This window comes from Oncorhynchus nerka, linkage group LG13 (genome assembly GCF_034236695.1).
Source record: "Oncorhynchus nerka isolate Pitt River linkage group LG13, Oner_Uvic_2.0, whole genome shotgun sequence".
NCBI classification, from domain to species: domain Eukaryota; kingdom Metazoa; phylum Chordata; class Actinopteri; order Salmoniformes; family Salmonidae; genus Oncorhynchus; species Oncorhynchus nerka.
Window position 1 is genome coordinate 746,573 of NC_088408.1, and position 25,313 is coordinate 771,885.

The 25,313-nt window shown below is 40.9% G+C and overlaps 1 protein-coding gene across 1 annotated transcript in view; it reads right to left on the reverse strand.

Moving 5' to 3' along the window:
* Positions 1-2,646: 2,646 nt before the first annotated feature.
* The window catches only part of enpp5 (ectonucleotide pyrophosphatase/phosphodiesterase 5), a 31,131-nt gene continuing 8,464 nt past the window's right edge, over positions 2,647-25,313 (reverse strand). The window contains exons 2-6 of the mRNA XM_065026112.1: positions 17,414-17,549; positions 16,187-16,855; positions 14,504-14,656; positions 13,967-14,146; positions 2,647-13,750 (exon numbers count right to left, since the gene is read on the reverse strand). Coding sequence (XP_064882184.1) covers positions 13,356-13,750; positions 13,967-14,146; positions 14,504-14,656; positions 16,187-16,855; positions 17,414-17,543 — 1,527 coding nt within the window. The 5' untranslated portion in view covers positions 17,544-17,549 and the 3' untranslated portion in view covers positions 2,647-13,355. The remainder of the gene's footprint in view (positions 13,751-13,966; positions 14,147-14,503; positions 14,657-16,186; positions 16,856-17,413; positions 17,550-25,313) is intronic.

The window sequence follows — 25,313 nt, forward strand, 5'->3', positions numbered from 1 at the left end:
TGCTAACATGTTGTGTTGCTATCATGTCGTTGTCATGTTGTGTTGCTAACATGTTGTGTTGCTATCATGTCGTTGTCATGTTGTGTTGCTAACATGTTGTGTTGCTATCATGTCGTTGTCATGCCGTGTTGTTATGTGTTACTGCCTTGATATGTTGTTGTCTTAGGTCTCTAAGTAGTGTTGCCTCTCTTGTCGTGATATGTGTTTTGTCCTATATTTATATTTACCCTTTATTTTTCATCCATGCCCGTCCCGCATTAGGCCTTTTGCCTTTTGGTAGGCCGTCATTGTAAATAAGAAGTTGTTGTTAACTGACTTGCCTAGTTATAAAAATAAAATAGCAGAGACTTACCCCGATGCTGCCAGTGGCTTGCGGCTATCAAGAATGATGCTTACGGTGACCAAAAGAGCAGAAGGATTTTCAGGCTGAACGGAATCCATTTTGACAAAAGCTGAGAAGTGATGCGATACCATCATTTTCCCCACTTCACAAACAAAACGGATGATTCTCGATTAGAGGTAACTTAACATTAGCTTGCAAGTCTATCTGGACGTTACTCTCCTGTATTGAACTCTGAAAGCCATCAGCTAAATGATATAGCCGTCAATCAATTTTACCTTTGACATTGAAGAGGTGGTAGCAACCTTCAGCAGAGTAAACGTTTGTTCGTTCTATCTTTGATTCACGCTAACTAATGCTAGCAAATAAGATTTAACTCAATTGAAACGTGCATGGTTGAACGTCAGCATGTAGCTAATAGATGCTCCATCTGCAAATTCGTGTTGATGAAAGGAATCACATGAAGCCATTGTAGTCTAGTCAGTTCTTACGGTTCTGTCCAAAGGATTATGTTGTTAGCGTCAGCTTCCTATTCAAAAATGCCTTGGGGGAGGGACGGAAGGATGAAGCATCGCCCCCACACAAATTGTAGACTTTCAGAGATTGGAAAAAATGGTGTTGACTTGTATATTTAGCAAGGAATTTGAATCACTGAAAGATGTCCAATGACTCTATCGAACAGGGACAACCATATCTAGTCGTGGCCAAAAGTTGAGAATTACACAAATATTAATTTTCACAAAGTCTGCTGCCTCAGTTTGTATGATGGTAATTTACTCCAGAATGTTATGAAGAGTGATCAGATGAATTGCAATTAATTCCTAAGTCCCTCTTTGCCAAATGAACTGAATCTCCAACAAACATTTCTGCTGCATTTCATCCCTGCCACATCCCGTTGTCACAAAAGGACCAGCTGACATCAGTGATTCTCTCGTTAACACAGGTGTGAGTGTTGACGAGGACAAGGCTGGAGATCACTCTGTCATGCTGATTGAGTTTGAATAACAGACTGGAAGCTTCAAAAGGAGGGAGGTGCTTGGAATCATTGTTCTTCCTCTGTCAACCATGGTAACCTGCAAGGAAACACGTTCCGTCATCATTGCACAGCACAGAAAGGGCTTCAGAGGCAAGGATATTTCTGCCAATAAGATTGCAACTAAATCAACCATTTATCAGATCATCAAGAACTTCAAGGAGAGCGGTTCAATTGTTATGAAGAAGGCTTCAGGGCGCCCAAGAAAGTCTAGCAAGCGCCAGGACCGTCTCCTAAAGTTGATTCAGCTGCGGGATCGGGGCACCACCAGTACAGAGCAGGAGGATGGCCTGATGTCAAGAAGGGCAGCAAAGAAGCCACTTCTCTCCAGGAAAAACATCAGGGACAGATTGATATTCTGCAAAAGGTACAGGGATTGGACTGCTGAGGACTGGGGTAAAGTCATTTTCTCTGATGAATCCCCTTTCCGATTGTTTGGGGCATCCGGAAAAAAGCTTGTCCGGAGAAGACCAGGTGAGCGCTACCATCAGTCCAGTGTCATGCCAAAAGTAAAGCATCCTGAGACCATTCATGTGTGGGGTTGCTTCTCAGCCAAGGGAGTGGGCTCACTCACAATTTTGCCTAAGAACACAGCCATGAATAAAGAATGGTACCAACACATCCTTCGAGAGCAACTTCTCCCAATCATCCAGGAACAGTTTGGTGACAAACAAGGTCTTTTCCAGCATGATGGAGCACCTTGCTATAAGGCAAAAATGATAACTAAGTGGCTCGGGGAACAAAACATCGATATTTTGGGTCCATGGCCAGGAAACTCCCCAGACCTTAATCCCATTGAGAACTTGTGGTCAGTCCTTAAGAGGCGGGTGGACAAACAAAAACCCACAAATTCTGACAAACTCCAAACATTGATTATGCAAGAATGGGCTGCCATCAGTCAGGATGTGGCCCAGAAGTTAATTGACAGCATGCCATCAGTCAGGATGTGGCTCAGAAGTTAATTGACAGCATGCCAGGGCGGATTGCAGAGGTCTTGAAAAAATAGGGTCAACACTGCAAATATTGAGTCTTTGCATCAACTTCATGTAATTGTCAATAAAAGCCTTTGACACTTAATGAAATGCTTGGAATTATACGTCAGTATTCCATAGTAACATCTGACAAAAATATCTAAAGACACTGAAGCAGCAATCTTTGTGGAAATTAATATTTGTGTCATTCTCAAAACTTTTTCGCCATGACTGTACACCCACAAAAACATACAGTGCAATCAGTATAACATGGAAACGCCTCAGACATGACGAAAACAAGCCCAGATTCTCCTTTTAATGTACATAACTAATTACAACATCTTTATCATACCTCATTAATTACATCTCTTTAACAAACCTCATTAAATGCAACACCTCTTTAACCTCATTAGTTACAACACCTCTAATACTGTAAGATATAATATAAGATATAAGATATCATAAAACGCTAGACTGAGATATCCTTTTTATTAATATTAGATCAAATTAATATTAATCACATTTTGTAAATATTTCTGTTTTTATTTTTTAATACATTTTATTTCTTTTTTTCTTTTCTAAAAACACTGTTCATTGTGTGTAGATTGACAATAATTGTTGTAAAATAAATGTTGGAAAAAAGTCTGACTACGTTTCCTTATTTATTACATCACAGTGAAGTTGTCTATTTTATCAATCAATCAACGAAAATCGCACAAAGGACATTTTCTACCACTCAATAAATCAGAATTAAATAAATCTACTACAATGATTTACAGTATCAATACAATAAAAGGCAGAGTAGGAAGCTGTCAACTCTTTGAATACATTTTGGCAGGAGGCACCTATCAGTTATCAACATCAAAAAGCAGAGCTTTCGGAATGTATTCAGACCCAGTGACTTTATCCATATTTTGTTACGTTACAGCCTTATTCTATAATGGATTAAAACAACAAACAATCCCCATCAATCTACACATAATACCTCATAATGACAAAGCAAAAACAAAAGTATTCAGACATCTTGTTTCCATTGATCATCCTTGATGTTTCTACAACTTAATTGTAGTACACCTGTGGTCAATTCAATTGATTGGACATGATTTGGAAAGTCACACACCTGTCTACATAAAAGGTCCCACAGTTGTCAGTACATGTCAGAGCAAAAACCAAGTCATGAGGTTCAAGGAACTGTCCGTAGAGCTCCGAGACAGGATTGTGTCGAGGCACAGATCTGGGGAAGGTCCCCAAAACATTTCTGCAGCATTGAAGGTCCCCAAGGACACAGTGGCCTCCATCATTCTTAAATGGAAGTTTGGAAACACCAAGACTCTTCCTAAACTGAGCAATCAGGGGAGAAGGTCCTTGGTCAGGGAGGCGACAAAGAACCAGACGGTCACTCTGACAGAGCTCCAGAGTTCCTCTGTGGAGATGGGAGAACCTTCCAGAAGGACAACCATCTCTGCAGCACTCCACCGATCAGGCCTTTATGGTAGAGTGGCCAGACGGAAGCCACGCCTAAGTAAAAGGCACACGACAGCCCGTTTAGAGTTTGCCAAAGGCACCTAAAGGACTCTCAGACCATGAGAAACAAGATTCTCTGGTCTGATGAAACCAAGAATGAACTCCTTGGCCTGAATGCCAAGCGTCACGTGTGGAGGAAACCTGGCACCATCCCTACGGTGAAGCATGTTGGTGGCAGCATCATGCTGTGGGGATGTTTTTCAGCGGCAGGGACTGGGAGACTAGTCATGATCGAGGCAAAGATGAACGGAGCAAAGTACAGAGAAATCCTTGATGAAAACCTGCTCCAGAGCGTTCAGGTCCTCAGACTGGGGCGAAGGTTCACCTTCCAACAGGACAAGTCTCTGAATGTCCTTTAGTGGCCCAGCAAGAGCCTGGACTTGAACCCGATCAAACATCTCTGGAGAGACGTGAAAATAGCTGTGCAGCGACACTCCCCATCCAACCTGACAGAGCTTGAGAGGATCTGCAGAGAAGAATGGGAGAAACTCCTCAAATACAGGGGTGCCAAGCTTGATTTTATAAATATATGTTTAACCTTTATTTAACTAGGCAAGTCATACCCAAGAAGACTCGAGGTTGTAATCGCTGCCAAAGGTGCTTCAACAAAGTACTGAGTAAAGGGGTCTGAATACTTACGTAAATGTTTTCATTTGTTGCTTTTTTATAAATTTGCAAACATTTCAGAAAAACTGTTTTTAGTTTGTCATTATGGGATATTGTGATGTCATTATGGGGTATTGTGATGTCATTATGGGGTATTGTGATGTCATTATGGGGTATAGTGCGTAGATTGATGGGATATTGTGAAGTCATTATGGGGTATTGTGATGTCATTATGGGGTATTGTGATGTCATTATGGGGTATTGTGATGTCAATATGGGATATTGGGTCTAGATTGATGAGGAATTTTTTTTCAGATAGGGTGGAGTGAGGCCTAAGAGGGTTTTATAAATAAGCATCAACCAGTGGGTCTTGCAACGGGTTTACAGAGATGACCAGTTTACAGAGGAGTATAGAGTGCAGTGATGTGTCCTATAAGGGGCATTGGTGGCAAATCTGATGTCCGAATGGTAAAGAACATCTAGCCTCTCGAGAGCACTTGAGAGCAATTTTACACAATATGTAAAAAAAAAAAAAAATCTACAAAAAATAGATATTATGACACACCACCTAAACTCAAAAACTGCAGAATAATGTCTGGCTAGAGGGGGAGAGACATAATGTAACCCAATATTGCAGGCTTTGCTAAAATGTGGACAATTGTCTGCCCTACATACACAAATGGCAGTAGGATATCTTTTTTTATTTTACTAGGCAAGTCAGTTAAGACCAAATTCTTATTTGCAATGATGGCCTACCCCAGCCAAAACCCTAACAAAGCTGGGCCAATTGTTCACCACACTATGGGACTCCCAATCACAGATGGTTGTGATACAGTCAGGATTTGAACCAGGGTGTCTGTAGTGACACCACTAGCACTGAGATGCAGTGCCTTAGACCACAGCACCACTCAGGAGCCCACAAGTTTGTCTTGGAAATACAGACCTGTAAACACAGAGATTCAATAGGTGGAAATATCAACTATTAATATTTATGATTAATGTGAGATGTACTTTGTTGGTGGCTGATTAATGGAGAACCTTCCAAGTCAAACGTTCCCTCGTTCGGTCCAGTTGCATGTATTTTTGATGTTGTGACTGTTGTTATCGCCTCTAAGGACAGCAAACGAGCTCAGACAGTGGAGAAAAAACGGCCATGTTTTCTCAGTCAAAGGTTCCTCTGTGGATTCTACAGTGCCTTGCGAAAGTATTCGGCCCCCTTGAACTTTGCAACCTTTTGCCACAATAACTTTTTACTATCCTTGTGGGGATTTTGCCCAATTTTTCAGTTTTTTTGATTAGTTAAAAAAGTTTGAAATATCCAATAAATGTCGTTCCACTTCATGATTGTGTCCCACTTGTTGTTGATTCTTCACAAAAAAATACAGTTTTATATCTTTATGTTTGAAGCCTGAAATGTGGCAAAAGGTCGCAAAGTTCAAGGGGGCCGAATACTTTCGCAAGGCACTGTATATGTTCAGCCTCTTGCAATTACATTAGGTCTTTGTACATCTATTTTTTGGGGGGGACTTTTAGCTGAATGATATTGCCTTTGATTCTTAAAGAATATCACTCATAAATGCCCAATGTTCAACTGTCGTATCTCACCAGAAGAGGTTTGTTGCTGTTTGCATTACGAACTGCAGCTTTTAAGTCCTCAATTTCCTCTGAAGTGTGCTTCTGTAGTAGTATTATTAGATTGTTTAGTGAACTTCAGCCTGGGTTTGTTGAAACCAGCCTTTAGAAGGAGATTCCTAGTGGCACAGCGGTCTAAGGCACTGCATCTCAGTGCTAGAGGCATCACTACAGACCCTGGTTTGATTCCAGGCTGTATCACAACTGGTTGTGAATGGGAGTCTCTAAGTGCGGTGCACAATTGACCCAGTGTTGTTAGTGTTTAGCCGGGCTAGGCTGTCATTGTAGAGAAGAATTGGTTCTTAACTGACTTGCTTAGTTAAATAAAGGTTAAAACAATTTTTTAAAGGAGGTTGTTTAGTTGTTTAGTGAGCAGCAAACCTGTGTTTGTGGAAACTTTAGAAGGGGATTGTCTAATCATGTAGGTGCTGCCTGCCCGAACACCTAGATACCCACAGACCTGGCTGAATGATAAGGTCACTTTTACTGAACAGGTCTTCTGCAATAAAATCACATTAAAAAAATAAAATAATAATAATAATTAAAATAGTTAATTAATTTTATTTGCCATTGCCGGAACCCCTGGTAAGGTGACGATGATGATGGTGATGATGATGATGATATAACAGCTGAATGAATGAATTGATAATTAGCTGGACAAGTGGTTGGTTACTACATGAAAAAAAAAAAAAAAAAAAAAAAAAAGTTATTTAATCCATTTTAGAAGGCTGTAACGTAACAAAATGTGGAAAAGTCAAGGGGGTCTGAATACTTTCCAAAGGCTCTGTAAATAAAGAGTGCAAAAACATACATGTCCTACATAGCACTTCATCGCACTGCTCCCCCTTCATCACGATTCAGTTCATTTAGCGCAAAATGGCCTCTCAGACCGCACAACTCAGTAGTCAACTATCAACACAGAAAAGTTAAGAATTACACATATTATTCAGAATCCCTCCTAGTCCTTAAAACCTATTGCACTTCACACATCACAGTCCTTAAAACATATAGCAATTTTTCACCAGCGAATGGTTATGACATCACCAACTAATGGGCGGGGCTTGACATTCAGGTCTGCGAGCTGGCAACTTCTGCCAAGCTCACCGGGCCAATTAAATCAAGCTTTCACATGACCCATTTGGCCCAGTACATTTCCAAACTACAAAAACAGAAAATAATTATTTATATTTGGATTTAATCCTTGACAATCTTCCTGACGTCTGACGATTCACACTTGTTATCAACCAGCATTTGGTTTCCAAGCTGAGGCAAAGCCTGAAATTCCATCTGGAGTAAGCCCCGTCACAGTATGGCCTAGATACTCGCGTCAGACCCTTCTCAGCGGAGGCAGTATTTGAAAAAAGTCCTCCCCCTGATCGTCAGTATTATTTCATATCATTATTAGCAAGGAAAGGTTTACCTAGAACTAGGCCTACACTGCGTAGCTGCTTGCTTGGTTTACCTAGAACTAGGCCTACACTGCGTAGCTGCTTGCTTGGTTTACCTAGAACTAGAACTACACTGCGTAGCTGCTTGCTTGGTTTACCTAGAACTAGAACTACACTGCGTAGCTGCTTGCTTGGTTTACCTAGAACTAGAACTACACTGCGTAGCTGCTTGCTTGGTTTACCTAGAACTAGAACTACACTGCGTAGCTGCTTGCTTGGTTTACCTAGAACTAGGCCTACACTGCGTAGCTGCTTGCTTGGTTTACCTAGAACTAGGCCTACACTGCGTAGCTGCTTGCTTGGTTTACCTAGAACTAGAACTACACTGCGTAGCTGCTTGCTTGGTTTACCTAGAACTAGAACTACACTGCGTAGCTGCTTGCTTGGTTTACCTAGAACTAGGCCTACACTGCGTAGCTGCTTGCTTGGTTTACCTAGAACTAGAACTACACTGCGTAGCTGCTTGCTTGGTTTACCTAGAACTAGAACTACACTGCGTAGCTGCTTGCTTGGTTTACCTAGAACTAGAACTACACTGCGTAGCTGCTTGCTTATCGAGACATCTTTACAGAAATCACTTGTTAGAAAAAAAAGGACAAATAATATTGTAATAATGTTATTCTGTAACACAAGTTTGGGGTCACTTAGAAATGTCCTTGTTTATGAAAGAAAAGCAAATTTTTTGCCCATTAAAGTATCAAATTGAAGTGTAGACATTGTTAAAAATAAAAAAAACTCAAGGATCCGACCCAAATCTAACTGCCTGTACCTCAGGACCTGACGCAAGGAAACTCGTCAGTCTATTTTTGTTCTGAGAAATGATGGCTATTTCATGTGAGAAATTGCCAAGAAACTGAAGATCTTGTACAACGTTGTGTACTGCTCCCTTCACAGAACAGCGCAAACTGGCTCTAACCAAAATAGAAAGAGTGGGAGGTCCCGGGTGCACAACTGAACAAGTACATTAGAGTGTCTAGTTTGAGAAACAGACGCCTCATGAGTCCTCAACTGGCAGCTTCATTAAATAGTACCCGCAAAACACCAGTCTCAACGTCAACAGTGAAGAGGTGACTCTGGGATGCTGGCCTTCTAGGCAGAGTTCCTCTGTCCAGTCTCAACGTCAACAGTGAAGAGGCGACTCCGGGATGCTGGCCTTCTAGGCAGAGTTCCTCTGTCCAGTCTCAACGTCAACAGTGAAGAGGAGACTCTGGGTGTCTGGCCTTTTAGGCAGAGTTCCTCTGTCCAGTCTCAACATCAACAGTGAAGAGGAGACTCCGGGAGTTGAGCTTCTAGGCAGACTTCCTCTGTCCAGTCTCAACGTCAACAGTGAAGAGGTGACTCTGGGATGCTGGCCTTCTAGGCAGAGTTCCTCTGTCCAGTCTCAACGTCTACAGTGAAGAGGTGACTCCGGGATGCTGGCCTTCTAGGCAGAGTTCCTCTGACCAGTCTCAACGTCTACAGTGAAGAGGCGACTCTGGGATGCTGCCCTTCTAGGCAGAGTTCCTCTGTCCAGTCTCAACGTCAACAGTGAAGAGGAGACCCGGGATGCTGCCCTTCTAGGCAGAGTTCCTCTGACCAGTCTCAACGTCAACAGTGAAGAGGCGACTCTGGGATGCTGCCCTTCTAGGCAGAGTTCCTCTGTCCAGTCTCAACGTCAACAGTGAAGAGGTGACTCCGGGATGCTGGCCTTCTAGGCAGAGTTCCTCTGTCCAGTCTCAACGTCAACAGTGAAGAGGAGACTCCGGGATGCTGGCCTTCTAGGCAGAGTTCCTCTGTCCAGTCTCAACGTCAACAGTGAAGAGGAGACTCCGGGAGTTGCAAAGAAAAGCCATATCTCAGACTGGCCAATAAAAATAAAATATTAAGATGGGCAAAAGAACACAGACACTGGACAGAGGAACTCTGCCTAGAAGGCCGTTTCCAGCTACAATAGTCATGTCTACACTGTATTTCTGATCAATTTGATGTCATTTAAAAAAGGTACAAAACAAATGTGCTTTTCTTTAAAAAACAAAATACATTTCTATGTGACTCCAAACTTTTGAACGGTAGTGTAAATATATATATATATATTTTACACACACACACACACACACACAAATAATTGTTAAAAAAAACAGATTTACATTCCAGATGAGCTATGTGGTTTATTTATCAGCTGAATATCAACTGTCAGATGGCGAGAGCTCTCAACTCCTCAGCTGGGTGGAAAGAAGTGTGTTCTAATAAGCCCAGTCACTGGGCAACATTCCTAACTGCTGTGTTCTAATAAGCCCAGTCACTGGGCAACATTCCTAACTGCTGTGTTCTAATAAGCCCAGTCTATTGGTATCAGACAGGAGACAATGTAGTCACCATGTAGTCACCATGCTGTATCAGACAGGAGACCATGTAGTCACCATGTAGTCACCATGTAGTCACCATGTAGTCACCATGTAGTCACCATGTAGTCACCATGCTGTATCAGACAGGAGACCATGTAGTCACCATGTAGTCACCATGTAGTCACCATGCTGTATCAGACAGGAGACCATGTAGTCACCGTGCTGTATCAGACAGGAGACCATGTAGTCACCATGCTGTATCAGACAGGAGACCATGTAGTCACCATGTAGTCACCATGTAGTCACCATGTAGTATCAGACAGGAGACCATGTAGTCACCATGTAGTCACCATGTAGTCACCATGTAGTCACCATGCTGTATCAGACAGGAGACCATGTAGTCACCATGTAGTCACCATGTAGTCACCATGTTGTATCAGACAGGAGACCATGTAGTCACTATGTAGTCACAATGTAGTCACCATGCTGTATCAGACAGGAGACCATGTAGTCACCGTGCTGTATCAGACAGGAGACCATGTAGTCACCATGTAGTCACCGTGCTGTATCAGACAGGAGACCATGTAGTCACCATGCTGTATCAGACAGGAGACCATGTAGTCACCATGTAGTCACCATGTAGCCACCATGTAGCCACCATGTAGTCACCATGTAGTCACCATGCTGTATCAGACAGGAGACCATGTAGTCACCATGTAGCCACCATGTAGTCACCATGTAGTCACCATGCTGTATCAGACAGGAGACCATGTAGTCACCATGTAGTCACCATGCTGTATCAGACAGGAGACCATGTAGTCACATGTAGTCACCATGTAGTCACCATGCTGTATCAGACAGGAGACCATGTAGTCACCATGTAGTCACCATGCTGTATCAGACAGGAGACCATGTAGTCACCATGTAGCCACCATGTAGTCACCATGTAGCCACCATGTAGCCACCATGTAGCCACCATGTAGTCACCATGTAGTCACCATGCTGTATCAGACAGGAGACCATGTAGTCACCATGTAGCCACCATGTAGCCACCATGTAGCCACCATGTAGTCACCATGTAGTCACCATGCTGTATCAGACAGGAGACCATGTAGTCACCATGTAGTCACCATGTAGTCACCATGCTGTATCAGACAGGAGACCATGTAGCCACCATGTAGTCACCATGTAGCCACCATGTAGTCACCATGTAGTCACCATGTAGTCACCATGCTGTATCAGACAGGAGACCATGTAGTCACCATGTAGTCACCATGTAGTCACCATGTAGTCACCATGCTGTATCAGGCTACAGGTGATAATGCTTATTGTTAAAATAGCGTACCGGCCTCTAATAAGCACCATTTACTATATAGGCCCTGAAGATATTACATTTCATCAATATGTTATTGGGCTAATTTATGACATTTAAAGGTTGAGGCTATATGTCATCACTGAGAGGGGTGGCTTTACTTTTGTTCTCCAAACAACCCGTGTAAATATCAGATTGTACAGTTGGCTATATAGAAATTTAAAAAAGGTACTTTCCCAGACTGCAAATGAAACATGAAATCACCCATGTTTCAAATTGTGTGTGCATAACTTGGCCCAGCCAGTCATTTTCTCATTGGGGAAAGTAGTTTTCCACTTGGTACTGGCAAGGGTGTGCCACTGACAAATGTACCTGAATGTCAAGCCCTGAATGGTTAGTGGTTTATGACACATGCGTCTGTACAGAAACACGCCCCCTACAGACAGTAACATATATAAAACAACATTATTGCACATATAATAACATTATATAATAGAAAGATGATGAAGTAGAGGATGACTGTAAGTACTGAACAGGAACAAGTAGTAACGTGGTAGTCATGACTACAACTGTATGGACTAAAGCAGTAACGTGGTAGTCATGACTACAACTGTATGGACTAAAGCAGTAACGTGGTAGTCATGACTACAACTATATGGACTAAAGTAGTAACGTGGTAGTCATGACTACAACTGTATGGACTAAAGCAGTAACGTGGTAGTCATGACTACAACTGTATGGACTAAAGCAGTAACGTGGTAGTCATGACGACAACTGTATGGACTAAAGCAGTAACGTGGCAGTCATGACGACAACTGTATGGACTAAAGCAGTAACGTGGTAGTCATGACGACAACAACATGGACTAAAGCAGTAACGTGGCAGTCATGACGACAACTGTATGGACTAAAGCAGTAACGTGGTAGTCATGACGACAACAACATGGACTAAAGCAGTAACGTGGTAGTCATGACGACAACTATATGGACTAAAGTAGTAAAGGTGGTAGTCATGACGACAACAACATGGACTAAAGCAGTAACGTGGCAGTCATGACGACAACTATATGGACTAAAGCAGTAACGTGGTAGTCATGACGACAACTATATGGACTAAAGCAGTAACGTGGTAGTCATGACGACAACAACATGGACTAAAGCAGTAACATGGTAGTCATGACGGCAACTATATGGACTAAAGTAGTAACATGGTAGTCATGACAACAACAACATGGACTAAAGTAGTAACGTGGTAGTCATGACGACAACTGTATGGACTAAAGTGGTAGTCATGACGACAACTATATGGACTAAAGCAGTAACGTGGTAGTCATGACGACAACTATATGGACTAAAGCAGTAACGTGGTAGTCATGACGACAACTATATGGACTAAAGCAGTAACATGGTAGTCATGACGGCAACTATATGGACTAAAGTAGTAACGTGGTAGTCATGACAACAACAACATGGACTAAAGCAGTAACGCGGTAGTCATGACAACAACAACATGGACTAAAGCAGTAACGTGGTAGTCATGACAACAACAACATGGACTAAAGCAGTAACGCGGTAGTCATGACAACAACAACATGGACTAAAGCAGTAACGTGGTAGTCATGACGACAACTATATGGACTAAAGCAGTAACGTGGTAGTCATGACGACAACAACATGGACTAAAGTAGTAACGTGGTAGTCATGACAACAACAACATGGACTAAAGCAGTAACGCGGTAGTCATGGATCTATTGAAGACTGAAAGCAACAGCCTGACTAACTGAACTCAGATCCCACAGTGGTCTAAAACCTCTGAGTCACTGTACAGCTTAGCAGAACAACTCAACCACATACTAGATTTACTCACTTATTATGCTTTGGTGTCCAGTGTACTATTGGTTCTTATTGTTATTATGACTGCTCCTCTCTGATGAGATAAACAACTAGATAACCATCAGAACAAAGCCACACTTTATCCTCTCCTCCTCCTCCACCACCACACTGAAGCTACTGTCCTTTACCGGTGTACGGAGCCAACTCTCATCTTCTCCTCTCCTTCTACTTTCTTCTCTCCTCCTCTCTCTCTCTCTCTCTCTTCTCCTAACTCCCTCTCCTCCTCTCTCTCTCTCTCTTCTCCTAACTCCCTCTCCTCTCTTCTCCTCTCCTCTAAAGCTGTAGTTCTTCAAGTAATAGCGGCTGGGCCATCTCGCTCTGCCTGCTGGGTAGTTGTCGGAGCGTCATCTGTTTGACGATAACCACCAGGAACCCTGTCACCATGACAACCCCCAGGACCACGCCCAGGGCGGTGGCGAAGGAAGGCTGGTATCTGCCCTCCAGCGGTGTGGAGTGTGTGGGTGGGGAGGGCTCGGAGAGGAGGTCCATAACCCGGGCTAGAGAACCATTGTTGGGGCGGGGCCGGACAGACAGGATGTGACACATGAGAGGGTAGAGGTCAACGGAACGCATGGAACTCTTCACGTAGTCCTGACGGAAGGCGGGGCCACGCGCCACCAAGACAGGATGCATGCTGGGTAGGGTGTTGTCGTAGCCGTGGTTACCCACTGTGAAACACAGAGAGAGAACAGCATTAAATAGGATTAAACATTTAGAACACATTTACCCTTAATTAGCTGTCATCGTGGACTGAATCCTAATATTGGTAACTCTAAAGGTTTAACGGACAGCCTAAAGATCTGAACTTGTGAAAGTCTGAGAGTTACAATAATACTGCAAATATTTCAAAATTGTAATTTAGTTGATGTAGTATATTTCCTTACACATGTGTGGTCCTGTGGTTCTGTTCTGGGTGATGGTCCAGCCCTCCTTGGCCTCGATAATTATGGGCATGATCCGGTTGTTGTGACGGTAGTGGAGACGCTCGGGGATCTGCTCCCTCCTATACACCACCATGTTGGGATTGGCCTCAACCAGCGCACTGTACACCTCCTCTAACTTACCTACAGGACAGGTGAGACAGACAGTTACTGTACACCTCCTCTAACTTACCTACAGGACAGGTGAGACAGTTACTATACACCTCCTCTAACTTACCTACAGGACAGGTGGGACAGTCCCTTCTCTAGGCAGCATCCCCAGGATCTTACCTCCTCTAGGCAGCATCCCCAGGATCTTACCTCCTCTAGGCAGCATCCCCAGGATCGTACCTCCTCTAGGCAGCATCCCCAGGATCTTACCATCTCTAGGCAGCATCCCCAGGATCTTACCTCCTCTAGGTAGCATCACCAGGATCTTACCTCCTCTAGGTAGCATCCCCAGGATCTTACCTCCTCTAGGCAGCATCCCCAGGATCTTACCATCTCTAGGCAGTATCCCCACCACAGGACTCTTGTCCACCCAGGTGTAGAGGTCTCTGTCCAGGTATTGGTCCAGCTCAATCACCTTGTCTTTGGAGAGCTGAGTCATGCCATGATCACTGGTCACAATCAGGTTCACACTTTCGTACAGACCTAGGAATGCAGTCAAAACACAACTAATTACATTTAAATTGACCAATAATTAAATATGTATTTAGTGAATTGATCAATTACATGCGTTTCTTGCTAAATTGATTAAAGCACAAGGTAATCTTTCTAAATTGGGGTCGTGCATCATCAGCTCCTCTTGTCGTGTCAGTCATTGCAGACCTTAGAGAGTTATGTATAGCTGTCCAGATCAACTAGCCCAGTCAGCTCATGTTTTTTAGCCCATATATTTTGTAGTAATGTTCGAGTGTCTCAAATATCACGAGTACACATAAAACATGGCAAAATACATAGAATTGCATGAAAATATGCTTTAAAACTGCAAAATGTTCTCTGTAACCCCATGACAAACTGTTAGCTGTAACCCCCATGACAAACTGTTATCTGTTACCCCCATGACAAACCCCATGACAAACTGTTATCTGTACCCCCATGACAAACTGTTATCTGTAACCCCATGACAAACCCCATGACAAACTGTTATCTGTACCCCCATGACAAACCCCATGACAAACTGTTATCTGTACCCCCATGACAAACTGTTATCTGTACCCCCATGACAAACTGTTATCTGTACCCCCATGACAAACCCCATGACAAACTGTTATCTGTAACCCCATGACAAACTGTTATCTGTAACCCCATGACAAACTGTTCTCTGTACCACCATGACAAACTGTTCTCTGTAACCCCATGACAAACCCCATGACAAACTGTTATCTGTACCCCCATGACAAACTGTTATCTGTACCCCCATGACAAACTGTTATCTGTACCCCCATGACAAACTGTTATCTGTACCCCCATGACAAACTGTTATCTGGGGGTGAACAGTTTAATACTGGAAGGGGGTGAACAGTTTAATACTGGAAGGGGGTGAACAGTTTAATACTGGAAGGGGGGGTGAACAGTTTAATACTGGAAGGGGGTGAACAGTTTAATACTGGAAGGGGGTGAACAGTTTAATACTGGAAGGGGGTGAACAGTTTAATACTGGAAGGGGGGGTGAACAGTTTAATACTGGAAGGGGGTGAACAGTTTAATACTGGAAGGGGGGAACATGAACTGGAAGTTTAATACTGGAAGGGGGTGAACAGTTTAATACTGGAAGGGGGGTGAACAGTTTAATACTGGAAGGGGGTGAACAGTTTAATACTGGAAGGGGGTGAACAGTTTAATACTGGAAGGGGGATGAACAGTTTAATACTGGAAGGGGGAACAGTTTAATACTGGAAGGGGGGTGAACAGTTTAATACTGGAAGGGGTGAACAGTTTAATACTGGGAGGGGGTGGGGTGAACAGTTTAATACTGGAAGGGGGGTGAACAGTTTAATACTGGAAGGGGGGTGAACAGTTTAATACTGGAAGGGAGGGTGAACAGTTTAATACTGGAAGGGGGGTGAACAGTTTAATACTGGAAGGGGGTGAACAGTTGTCACAGTGCTTGTGCCTATACAAATAGACATTGCTTATCTAGATCATAATGTATAATGTACATAGACAGCAGGTACAGACCCATCTTGCGCAGCTCATTGCGGAGGAAGCCCAGCTTGTCGTCAATATCAGCAATGACCGCGTCCATTAGAGGGTTCTCTGGGCCCAGGTTGTGACCGCTCTCGTCAGGCTCCTCCCAGTATAACACGCCAAAGTCCACACCCCCCTGCACAGACCGAACCCCCTCCCCTGGCCTCTCCCCCATCAGCCAGGCTACCATAGTCTCCACGCGCCTCTCGAAGCTCAGCGATGCGTTGTACGGAAGGTAGCGTGACGGGTACGCCCCCCCGATCTCCACGTCCGACCCCGGCCACATCACCCCGCCGCTCCGCCCACCCTGCTTCTGATTGGTCACCCACAGAGGCTCTGCCCCAGCCCACCAGCGTGGCTCGTAGGCGCTATGCGTCTCCATGGAGAAGGAGGCGTTAAGGTCTGGGTCGTACATCTCGTTACCCACGATGCCATGCGTCTCGGCATGCAGCCCGGTGACCAGGGTGTAGTGGTCAGGGAAGGTTTTGGTGATGTAGGTGTTCTCAACCTGCTCAACTATTGACCCTTCCTCCATCAGGGCATGGAAGTTAGGGGTGGGGACACGGTCCACGTAGTCCCAGCGGAACCCATCGAAGGACAGCAGCAGTAGCTTGGGGCGAGCCCCTCTGGTGGCCTGGTGGTGAGGATGGAGGGGGTGTCCTGGGGTATAGAGAGAGGAGAGGGTCATGTTAGAATGACAACAGGCAACATAAAGCCTGCAACAAGACGGACCAACACTGCTAGTAAAGGGGTAGGCAATGTATATCTCTTGCATTTGTCCCATGTTCCCTACCCCATGTTCCCTGTCCCATGTTCCCTACCCCATGTTCCCTGTCCCATGTTCCCTGTCCCATGTTCCCTGTCCCATGTTCCCTGTCCCATGTTCCCTGTCCCATGTTCCCTGTCCCATGTTCCCTGTCCCATGTTCCCTGTCCCATGTTCCCTACCCCATGTTCCCTGCCCCATGTTCCCTACCCCATGTTCCCTACCCCATGTTCCCTACCCCATGTTCCCTGCCCCATGTTCCCTACCCCATGTTCCCTACCCCATGTTCCCTACCCCATGTTCCCTGTCCCATGTTCCCTGTCCCATGTTCCCTGTCCCATGTTCCCTACCCCATGTTCCCTGTCCCATGTTCCCTACCCCATGTTCCCTGTCCCATGTTCCCTACCCCATGCTCCCGGGTCCTTGACCCTACTCCATGCTCCCTGACCCTACCTTGGTGTCCATGGCGGTCCATCTGTAGGGAGGCCAGAGGCAGGGTCAGGGTTAAGGTCATAAGCCATCCCAGATAGCAGCTTCCTCCTCTTCGTGAGCTGCAACCCAGCATTACGCTCCACAACATCATACCACCCTGTAATACAAACTGTGTTATTGTCAATATAGGCAGTGTTGAACAGTGTTGTGGTTAATATAGACAGTGTTGAATAGTGTTGTGGTTAATATAGACAGTGTTGAATATAGTGTTGTGGTTAATATAGACAGTGTTGAATACAGTGTTGTGGTTAATATAGACAGTGTTGAATACAGTGTTGAGAACAGTGTTGTGGTTAATATAGACAGTGTTGTGGTTAATATAGACAGTGTTGAATACAGTGTTGTGGTTAATATAGACAGTGTTGAATATAGTGTTGTGGTTAATATAGACAGTGTTGAATACAGTGTTGAATACAGTGTTGTGGTTAATATAGACAGTGTTGAATACAGTGTTGAATAAAGTGTTGTGGTTAATATAGACAGTGTTGAATATAGTGTTGTGGTTAATATAGACAGTGTTGAATACAGTGTTGTGGTTAATATAGAAGGTGTTGAATACAGTGTTGTGGTTAATATAGGCAGTGCTGTGGATAATATAGACAGTGTTGAATATAGTGTTGTGGTTAATATAGACAGTGTTGAATACAGTGTTGAATACAGTGTTGTGGTTAATATAGGCAGTGTTGAATACAGTGTTGTGGTTAATATAGACAGTGTTAAATACAGTGTTGTGGTTAATATAGACAGTGTTGAATACAGTGTTGTGGTTAATATAGGCAGTGTTGAATACAGTGTTGAGAACAGTGTTGTGGTTAATATAGACAGTGTTGAATACAGTGTTGTGGTTAATATAGACAGTGTTGAATACAGTGCTGTGGTTAATATAGACAGTGTTGAATACAGTGCTGTGGTTAATATAGACAGTGTTGAATACAGTGCTGTGGTTAATATAGGCAGTGTTGAATACAGTGTTGAGAACAGTGTTGTGGTTAATATAGACAGTGTTGAATACAGTGTTGTGGTTAATATAGACAGTGTTGAATACAGTGCTGTGGTTAATATAGACAGTGTTGAATACAGTGCTGTGGTTAATATAGACAGTGTTGAATACAGTGCTGTGGTTAATATAGGCAGTGTTGAATACAGTGTTGAGAACAGTGTTGTGGTTAATATAGACAGTGTTGAATACAGTGTTGTGGTTAATATAGACAGTGTTGAATACAGTGCTGTGGTTAATATAGACAGTGTTGAATACAGTGCTGTGGTTAATATAGACAGTGTTGAATACAGTGTTGTGGTTAATATAGACAGTGTTGAATACAGTGCTGTGGTTAATATAGACAGTGTTGAATACAGTGTTGTGGTTAATATAGACAGTGTTGAATACAGTGCTGTGGTTAATATAGACAGTGTTGAATACAGTGTTGTGGTTAATATAGACAGTGTTGAATACAGTGTTGTGGTTAATATAGACAGTGTTGAATACAGTGTTGAATATAGTGTTGTGGTTAATATAGACAGTGTTGAATACAGTGTTGTGGTTAATATAGGCAGTGTTGAATTCAGTGTTGTGGTTAATATAGACAGTGTTGTGGTTAATATAGACAGTGTTGAATATAGTGTTGTGGTTAATATAGACAGTGTTGTGGTTAATATAGACAGTGTTGAATATAGTGTTGTGGTTAATATAGACAGTGTTGAATATAGTGTTGTGGTTAATATAGACAGTGTTGTGGTTAATATAGACAGTGTTGAATACAGTGTTGTGGTTAATATAGACAGTGTTGAATACAGTGTTGTGGTTAATATAGACAGTGTTGAATACAGTGCTGTGGTTAATATAGACAGTGTTGAGTACAGTGTTGTGGTTAATATAGACAGTGTTGAATATAGTGTTGTGGTTAATATAGACAGTGCTGTGGTTAATATAGACAGTGTTGAATACAGTGTTGTGGTTAATATAGACAGTGTTGAATACAGTGTTGTGGTTAATATAGACAGTGTTGAATATAGTGTTGTGGTTAATATAGACAGTGTTGAATACAGTGTTGTGGTTAATATAGACAGTGTTGAATATAGTGTTGTGGTTAATATAGACAGTGTTGAATACAGTGTTGTGGTTAATATAGGCAGTGTTGAATATAGTGTTGTGGTTAATATAGACAGTGTTGAGTACAGTGTTGTGGTTAATATAGGCAGTGCTGTGGTTAATATAGACAGTGTTGAATACAGTGTTGTGGTTAATATAGACAGTGTTGAATACAGTGTTGTGGTTAATATAGACAGTGTTGAATACAGTGTTGTGGTTAATATAGACAGTGTTGAGAACAGTGTTGTGGTTAATATAGACAGTGTTGAATATAGTGTTGTGGTTAATATAGACAGTGTTGAATTCAGTGTTGTGGTTTATATAGACAGTGTTGAATACAGTGTTGTGGTTAATATAGGCAGTGTTGAATATAGTGTTGTGGTTAATATAGACAGTGTTGAGTACAGTGTTGTGGTTAATATAGACAGTGTTGAATACAGTGTTGTGGTTAATATAGACAGTGTTGAATACAGTGTTGTGGTTAATATAGACAGTGTTGAATATAGTGTTGTGGTTAATATAGACAGTGTTGAATATAGTGTTGTGGTTAATATAGGCAGTGCTGTGGTTAATATAGACAGTGTTGAATACAGTGTTGTGGTTAATATAGACAGTGTTGAGTACAGTGTTGTGGTTAATATAGGCAGTGTTGAATATAGTGTTGTGGTTAATATAGACAGTGTTGAGTACAGTGTTGTGGTTAATATAGACAGTGTTGAATATAGTGTTGTGGTTAATATAGACAGTGTTGAATACAGTGTTGTGGTTAATATAGGCAGTGTTGAATATAGTGTTGTGGTTAATATAGACAATGTTGAATACAGTGTTGTGGTTAATATAGACAGTGTTGAATACAGTGTTGTGGTTAATATAGGCAGTGTTGAATACAGTGTTGTGGTTAATATAGACAGTGTTGAATATAGTGTTGTGGTTAATATAGACAGTGTTGAATATAGTGTTGTGGTTAATATAGACAGTGTTGAATATAGTGTTGTGGTTAATATAGACAGTGTTGAATACAGTGTTGTGGTTAATATAGACAATGTGGTTAATATAGACAGTGTTGAATACAGTGTTGTGGTTAATATAGACAGTGTTGAATACAGTGTTGTGGTTAATATAGGCAGTGTTGAATACAGTGTTGTGGTTAATATAGACAGTGTTGAATATAGTGTTGTGGTTAATATAGACAGTGTTGAATACAGTGTTGTGGTTAATATAGACAATGTGGTTAATATAGACAATGTTGAATACAGTGTTGTGGTTAATATAGACAGTGTTGAATACAGTGTTGTGGTTAATATAGGCAGTGTTGAATACAGTGTTGAGAACAGTGTTGTGGTTAATATAGACAGTGTTGAATACAGTGTTGTGGTTAATATAGACAGTGTTGAATACAGTGTTGTGGTTAATATAGACAGTGTTGAATACAGTGTTGTGGTTAATATAGACAGTGTTGAATACAGTGTTGTGGTTAATATAGACAGTGTTGAATACAGTGTTGTGGTTAATATAGACAGTGTTGAATATAGTGTTGTGGTTAATATAGACAGTGTTGAATACAGTGTTGTGGTTAATATAGACAGTGTTGAATACAGTGTTGTGGTTAATATAGACAGTGTTGAATATAGTGTTGAGTACAGTGTTGTGGTTAATATAGACAGTGTTGAATACAGTGTTGTGGCTAATATAGACAGTGTTGAATACAGTGTTGTGGTTAATATAGACAGTGTTGAATATAGTGTTGTGGTTAATATAGGCAGTGTTGAATATAGTGTTGTGGTTAATATAGACAGTGTTGAATACAGTGTTGTGGTTAATATAGACAGTGTTGAATTCAGTGTTGTGGTGGATATAGACAGTGTTGAATATAGTGTTGTGGTTAATATAGACAGTGTTGAATACAGTGTTGTGGTTAATATAGACAGTGTTGAATACAGTGTTGTGGTTAATATAGACAGTGTTGAATACAGTGTTGTGGTTAATATAGACAGTGTTGAATTCAGTGTTGTGGTTAATATAGACAGTGTTGAATACAGTGTTGTGGTTAATATAGGCAGTGTTGAATATAGTGTTGTGGTTAATATAGACAGTGTTAAATACAGTGTTGTGGTTAATATAGACAGTGTTGAATACAGTGTTGTGGTTAATATAGACAGTGTTGAATACAGTGTTGTGGTTAATATAGACAGTGTTGAATACAGTGCTGTGGTTAATATAGGCAGTGTTGAATACAGTGCTGTGGTTAATATAGACAGTGTTGAATACAGTGCTGTGGTTAATATAGACAGTGTTGAATACAGTGTTGAATATAGTGTTGTGGTTAATATAGACAGTGTTGAATACAGTGTTGAATATAGTGTTGTGGTTAATATAGACAGTGTTGAATATAGTGTTGAGTACAGTGTTGTGGTTAATATAGACAGTGTTGAATACAGTGTTGTGGTTAATATAGACAGTGTTGAATATAGTGTTGTGGTTAATATAGACAGTGTTGTGGTTAATATAGACAGTGTTGAATACAGTGTTGTGGTTAATATAGACAGTGTTGAATACAGTGTTGTGGTTAATATAGACAGTGTTGAATACAGTGCTGTGGTTAATATAGACAGTGTTGAGTACAGTGTTGTGGTTAATATAGACAGTGTTGAATATAGTGTTGTGGTTAATATAGACAGTGCTGTGGTTAATATAGACAGTGTTGAATACAGTGTTGTGGTTAATATAGACAGTGTTGAATACAGTGTTGTGGTTAATATAGACAGTGTTGAATATAGTGTTGTGGTTAATATAGACAGTGTTGAATACAGTGTTGTGGTTAATATAGACAGTGTTGAATATAGTGTTGTGGTTAATATAGACAGTGTTGAATACAGTGTTGTGGTTAATATAGGCAGTGTTGAATATAGTGTTGTGGTTAATATAGACAGTGTTGAGTACAGTGTTGTGGTTAATATAGGCAGTGCTGTGGTTAATATAGACAGTGTTGAATACAGTGTTGTGGTTAATATAGACAGTGTTGAATACAGTGTTGTGGTTAATATAGACAGTGTTGAATACAGTGTTGTGGTTAATATAGACAGTGTTGAGAACAGTGTTGTGGTTAATATAGACAGTGTTGAATATAGTGTTGTGGTTAATATAGACAGTGTTGAATTCAGTGTTGTGGTTTATATAGACAGTGTTGAATACAGTGTTGTGGTTAATATAGGCAGTGTTGAATATAGTGTTGTGGTTAATATAGACAGTGTTGAGTACAGTGTTGTGGTTAATATAGACAGTGTTGAATACAGTGTTGTGGTTAATATAGACAGTGTTGAATACAGTGTTGTGGTTAATATAGACAGTGTTGAATATAGTGTTGTGGTTAATATAGACAGTGTTGAATATAGTGTTGTGGTTAATATAGGCAGTGCTGTGGTTAATATAGACAGTGTTGAATACAGTGTTGTGGTTAATATAGACAGTGTTGAGTACAGTGTTGTGGTTAATATAGGCAGTGTTGAATATAGTGTTGTGGTTAATATAGACAGTGTTGAGTACAGTGTTGTGGTTAATATAGACAGTGTTGAATATAGTGTTGTGGTTAATATAGACAGTGTTGAATACAGTGTTGTGGTTAATATAGGCAGTGTTGAATATAGTGTTGTGGTTAATATAGACAATGTTGAATACAGTGTTGTGGTTAATATAGACAGTGTTGAATACAGTGTTGTGGTTAATATAGGCAGTGTTGAATACAGTGTTGTGGTTAATATAGACAGTGTTGAATATAGTGTTGTGGTTAATATAGACAGTGTTGAATATAGTGTTGTGGTTAATATAGACAGTGTTGAATATAGTGTTGTGGTTAATATAGACAGTGTTGAATACAGTGTTGTGGTTAATATAGACAATGTGGTTAATATAGACAGTGTTGAATACAGTGTTGTGGTTAATATAGACAGTGTTGAATACAGTGTTGTGGTTAATATAGGCAGTGTTGAATACAGTGTTGTGGTTAATATAGACAGTGTTGAATATAGTGTTGTGGTTAATATAGACAGTGTTGAATACAGTGTTGTGGTTAATATAGACAATGTGGTTAATATAGACAATGTTGAATACAGTGTTGTGGTTAATATAGACAGTGTTGAATACAGTGTTGTGGTTAATATAGGCAGTGTTGAATACAGTGTTGAGAACAGTGTTGTGGTTAATATAGACAGTGTTGAATACAGTGTTGTGGTTAATATAGACAGTGTTGAATACAGTGTTGTGGTTAATATAGACAGTGTTGAATACAGTGTTGTGGTTAATATAGACAGTGTTGAATACAGTGTTGTGGTTAATATAGACAGTGTTGAATACAGTGTTGTGGTTAATATAGACAGTGTTGAATATAGTGTTGTGGTTAATATAGACAGTGTTGTGGTTAATATAGACAGTGTTGAATACAGTGTTGTGGTTAATATAGACAGTGTTGAATACAGTGTTGTGGTTAATATAGACAGTGTTGAATATAGTGTTGTGGTTAATATAGACAGTGTTGAATATAGTGTTGAGTACAGTGTTGTGGTTAATATAGACAGTGTTGAATACAGTGTTGTGGCTAATATAGACAGTGTTGAATACAGTGTTGTGGTTAATATAGACAGTGTTGAATATAGTGTTGTGGTTAATATAGGCAGTGTTGAATATAGTGTTGTGTTTAATATAGACAGTGTTGAATTCAGTGTTGTGGTGGATATAGACAGTGTTGAATATAGTGTTGTGGTTAATATAGACAGTGTTGAATACAGTGTTGTGGTTAATATAGACAGTGTTGAATACAGTGTTGTGGTTAATATAGACAGTGTTGAATACAGTGTTGTGGTTAATATAGACAGTGTTGAATTCAGTGTTGTGGTTAATATAGACAGTGTTGAATACAGTGTTGTGGTTAATATAGGCAGTGTTGAATATAGTGTTGTGGTTAATATAGACAGTGTTAAATACAGTGTTGTGGTTAATATAGACAGTGTTGAATACAGTGTTGTGGTTAATATAGACAGTGTTGAATACAGTGTTGTGGTTAATATAGACAGTGTTGAATACAGTGCTGTGGTTAATATAGGCAGTGTTGAATACAGTGCTGTGGTTAATATAGACAGTGTTGAATACAGTGCTGTGGTTAATATAGACAGTGTTGAATACAGTGTTGAATATAGTGTTGTGGTTAATATAGACAGTGTTGAATACAGTGTTGAATATAGTGTTGTGGTTAATATAGACAGTGTTGAATATAGTGTTGAGTACAGTGTTGTGGTTAATATAGACAGTGTTGAATACAGTGTTGTGGTTAATATAGACAGTGTTGAATATAGTGTTGTGGTTAATATAGACAGTGTTGAATATAGTGCTGTGGTTAATATAGACAGTGTTGAATACAGTGTTGAATACAGTGTTGAATTCAGTGTTGTGGTTAATATAGACAGTGTTGAATATAGTGTTGTGGTTAATATAGACAGTGTTGAATATAGTGTTGAATACAGTGTTGAATTCAGTGTTGTGGTTAATATAGACAGTGTTGAATAAAGTGTTGTGGTTAATATAGACAGTGTTGAATACAGTGCTGTGGTTAATATAGACAGTGTTGAATACAGTGCTGTGGTTAATATAGACAGTGTTGAATACAGTGCTGTGGTTAATATAGACAGTGTTGAATACAGTGTTGAATATAGTGTTGTGGTTAATATAGACAGTGTTGAATACAGTGTTGAATATAGTGTTGTGGTTAATATAGACAGTGTT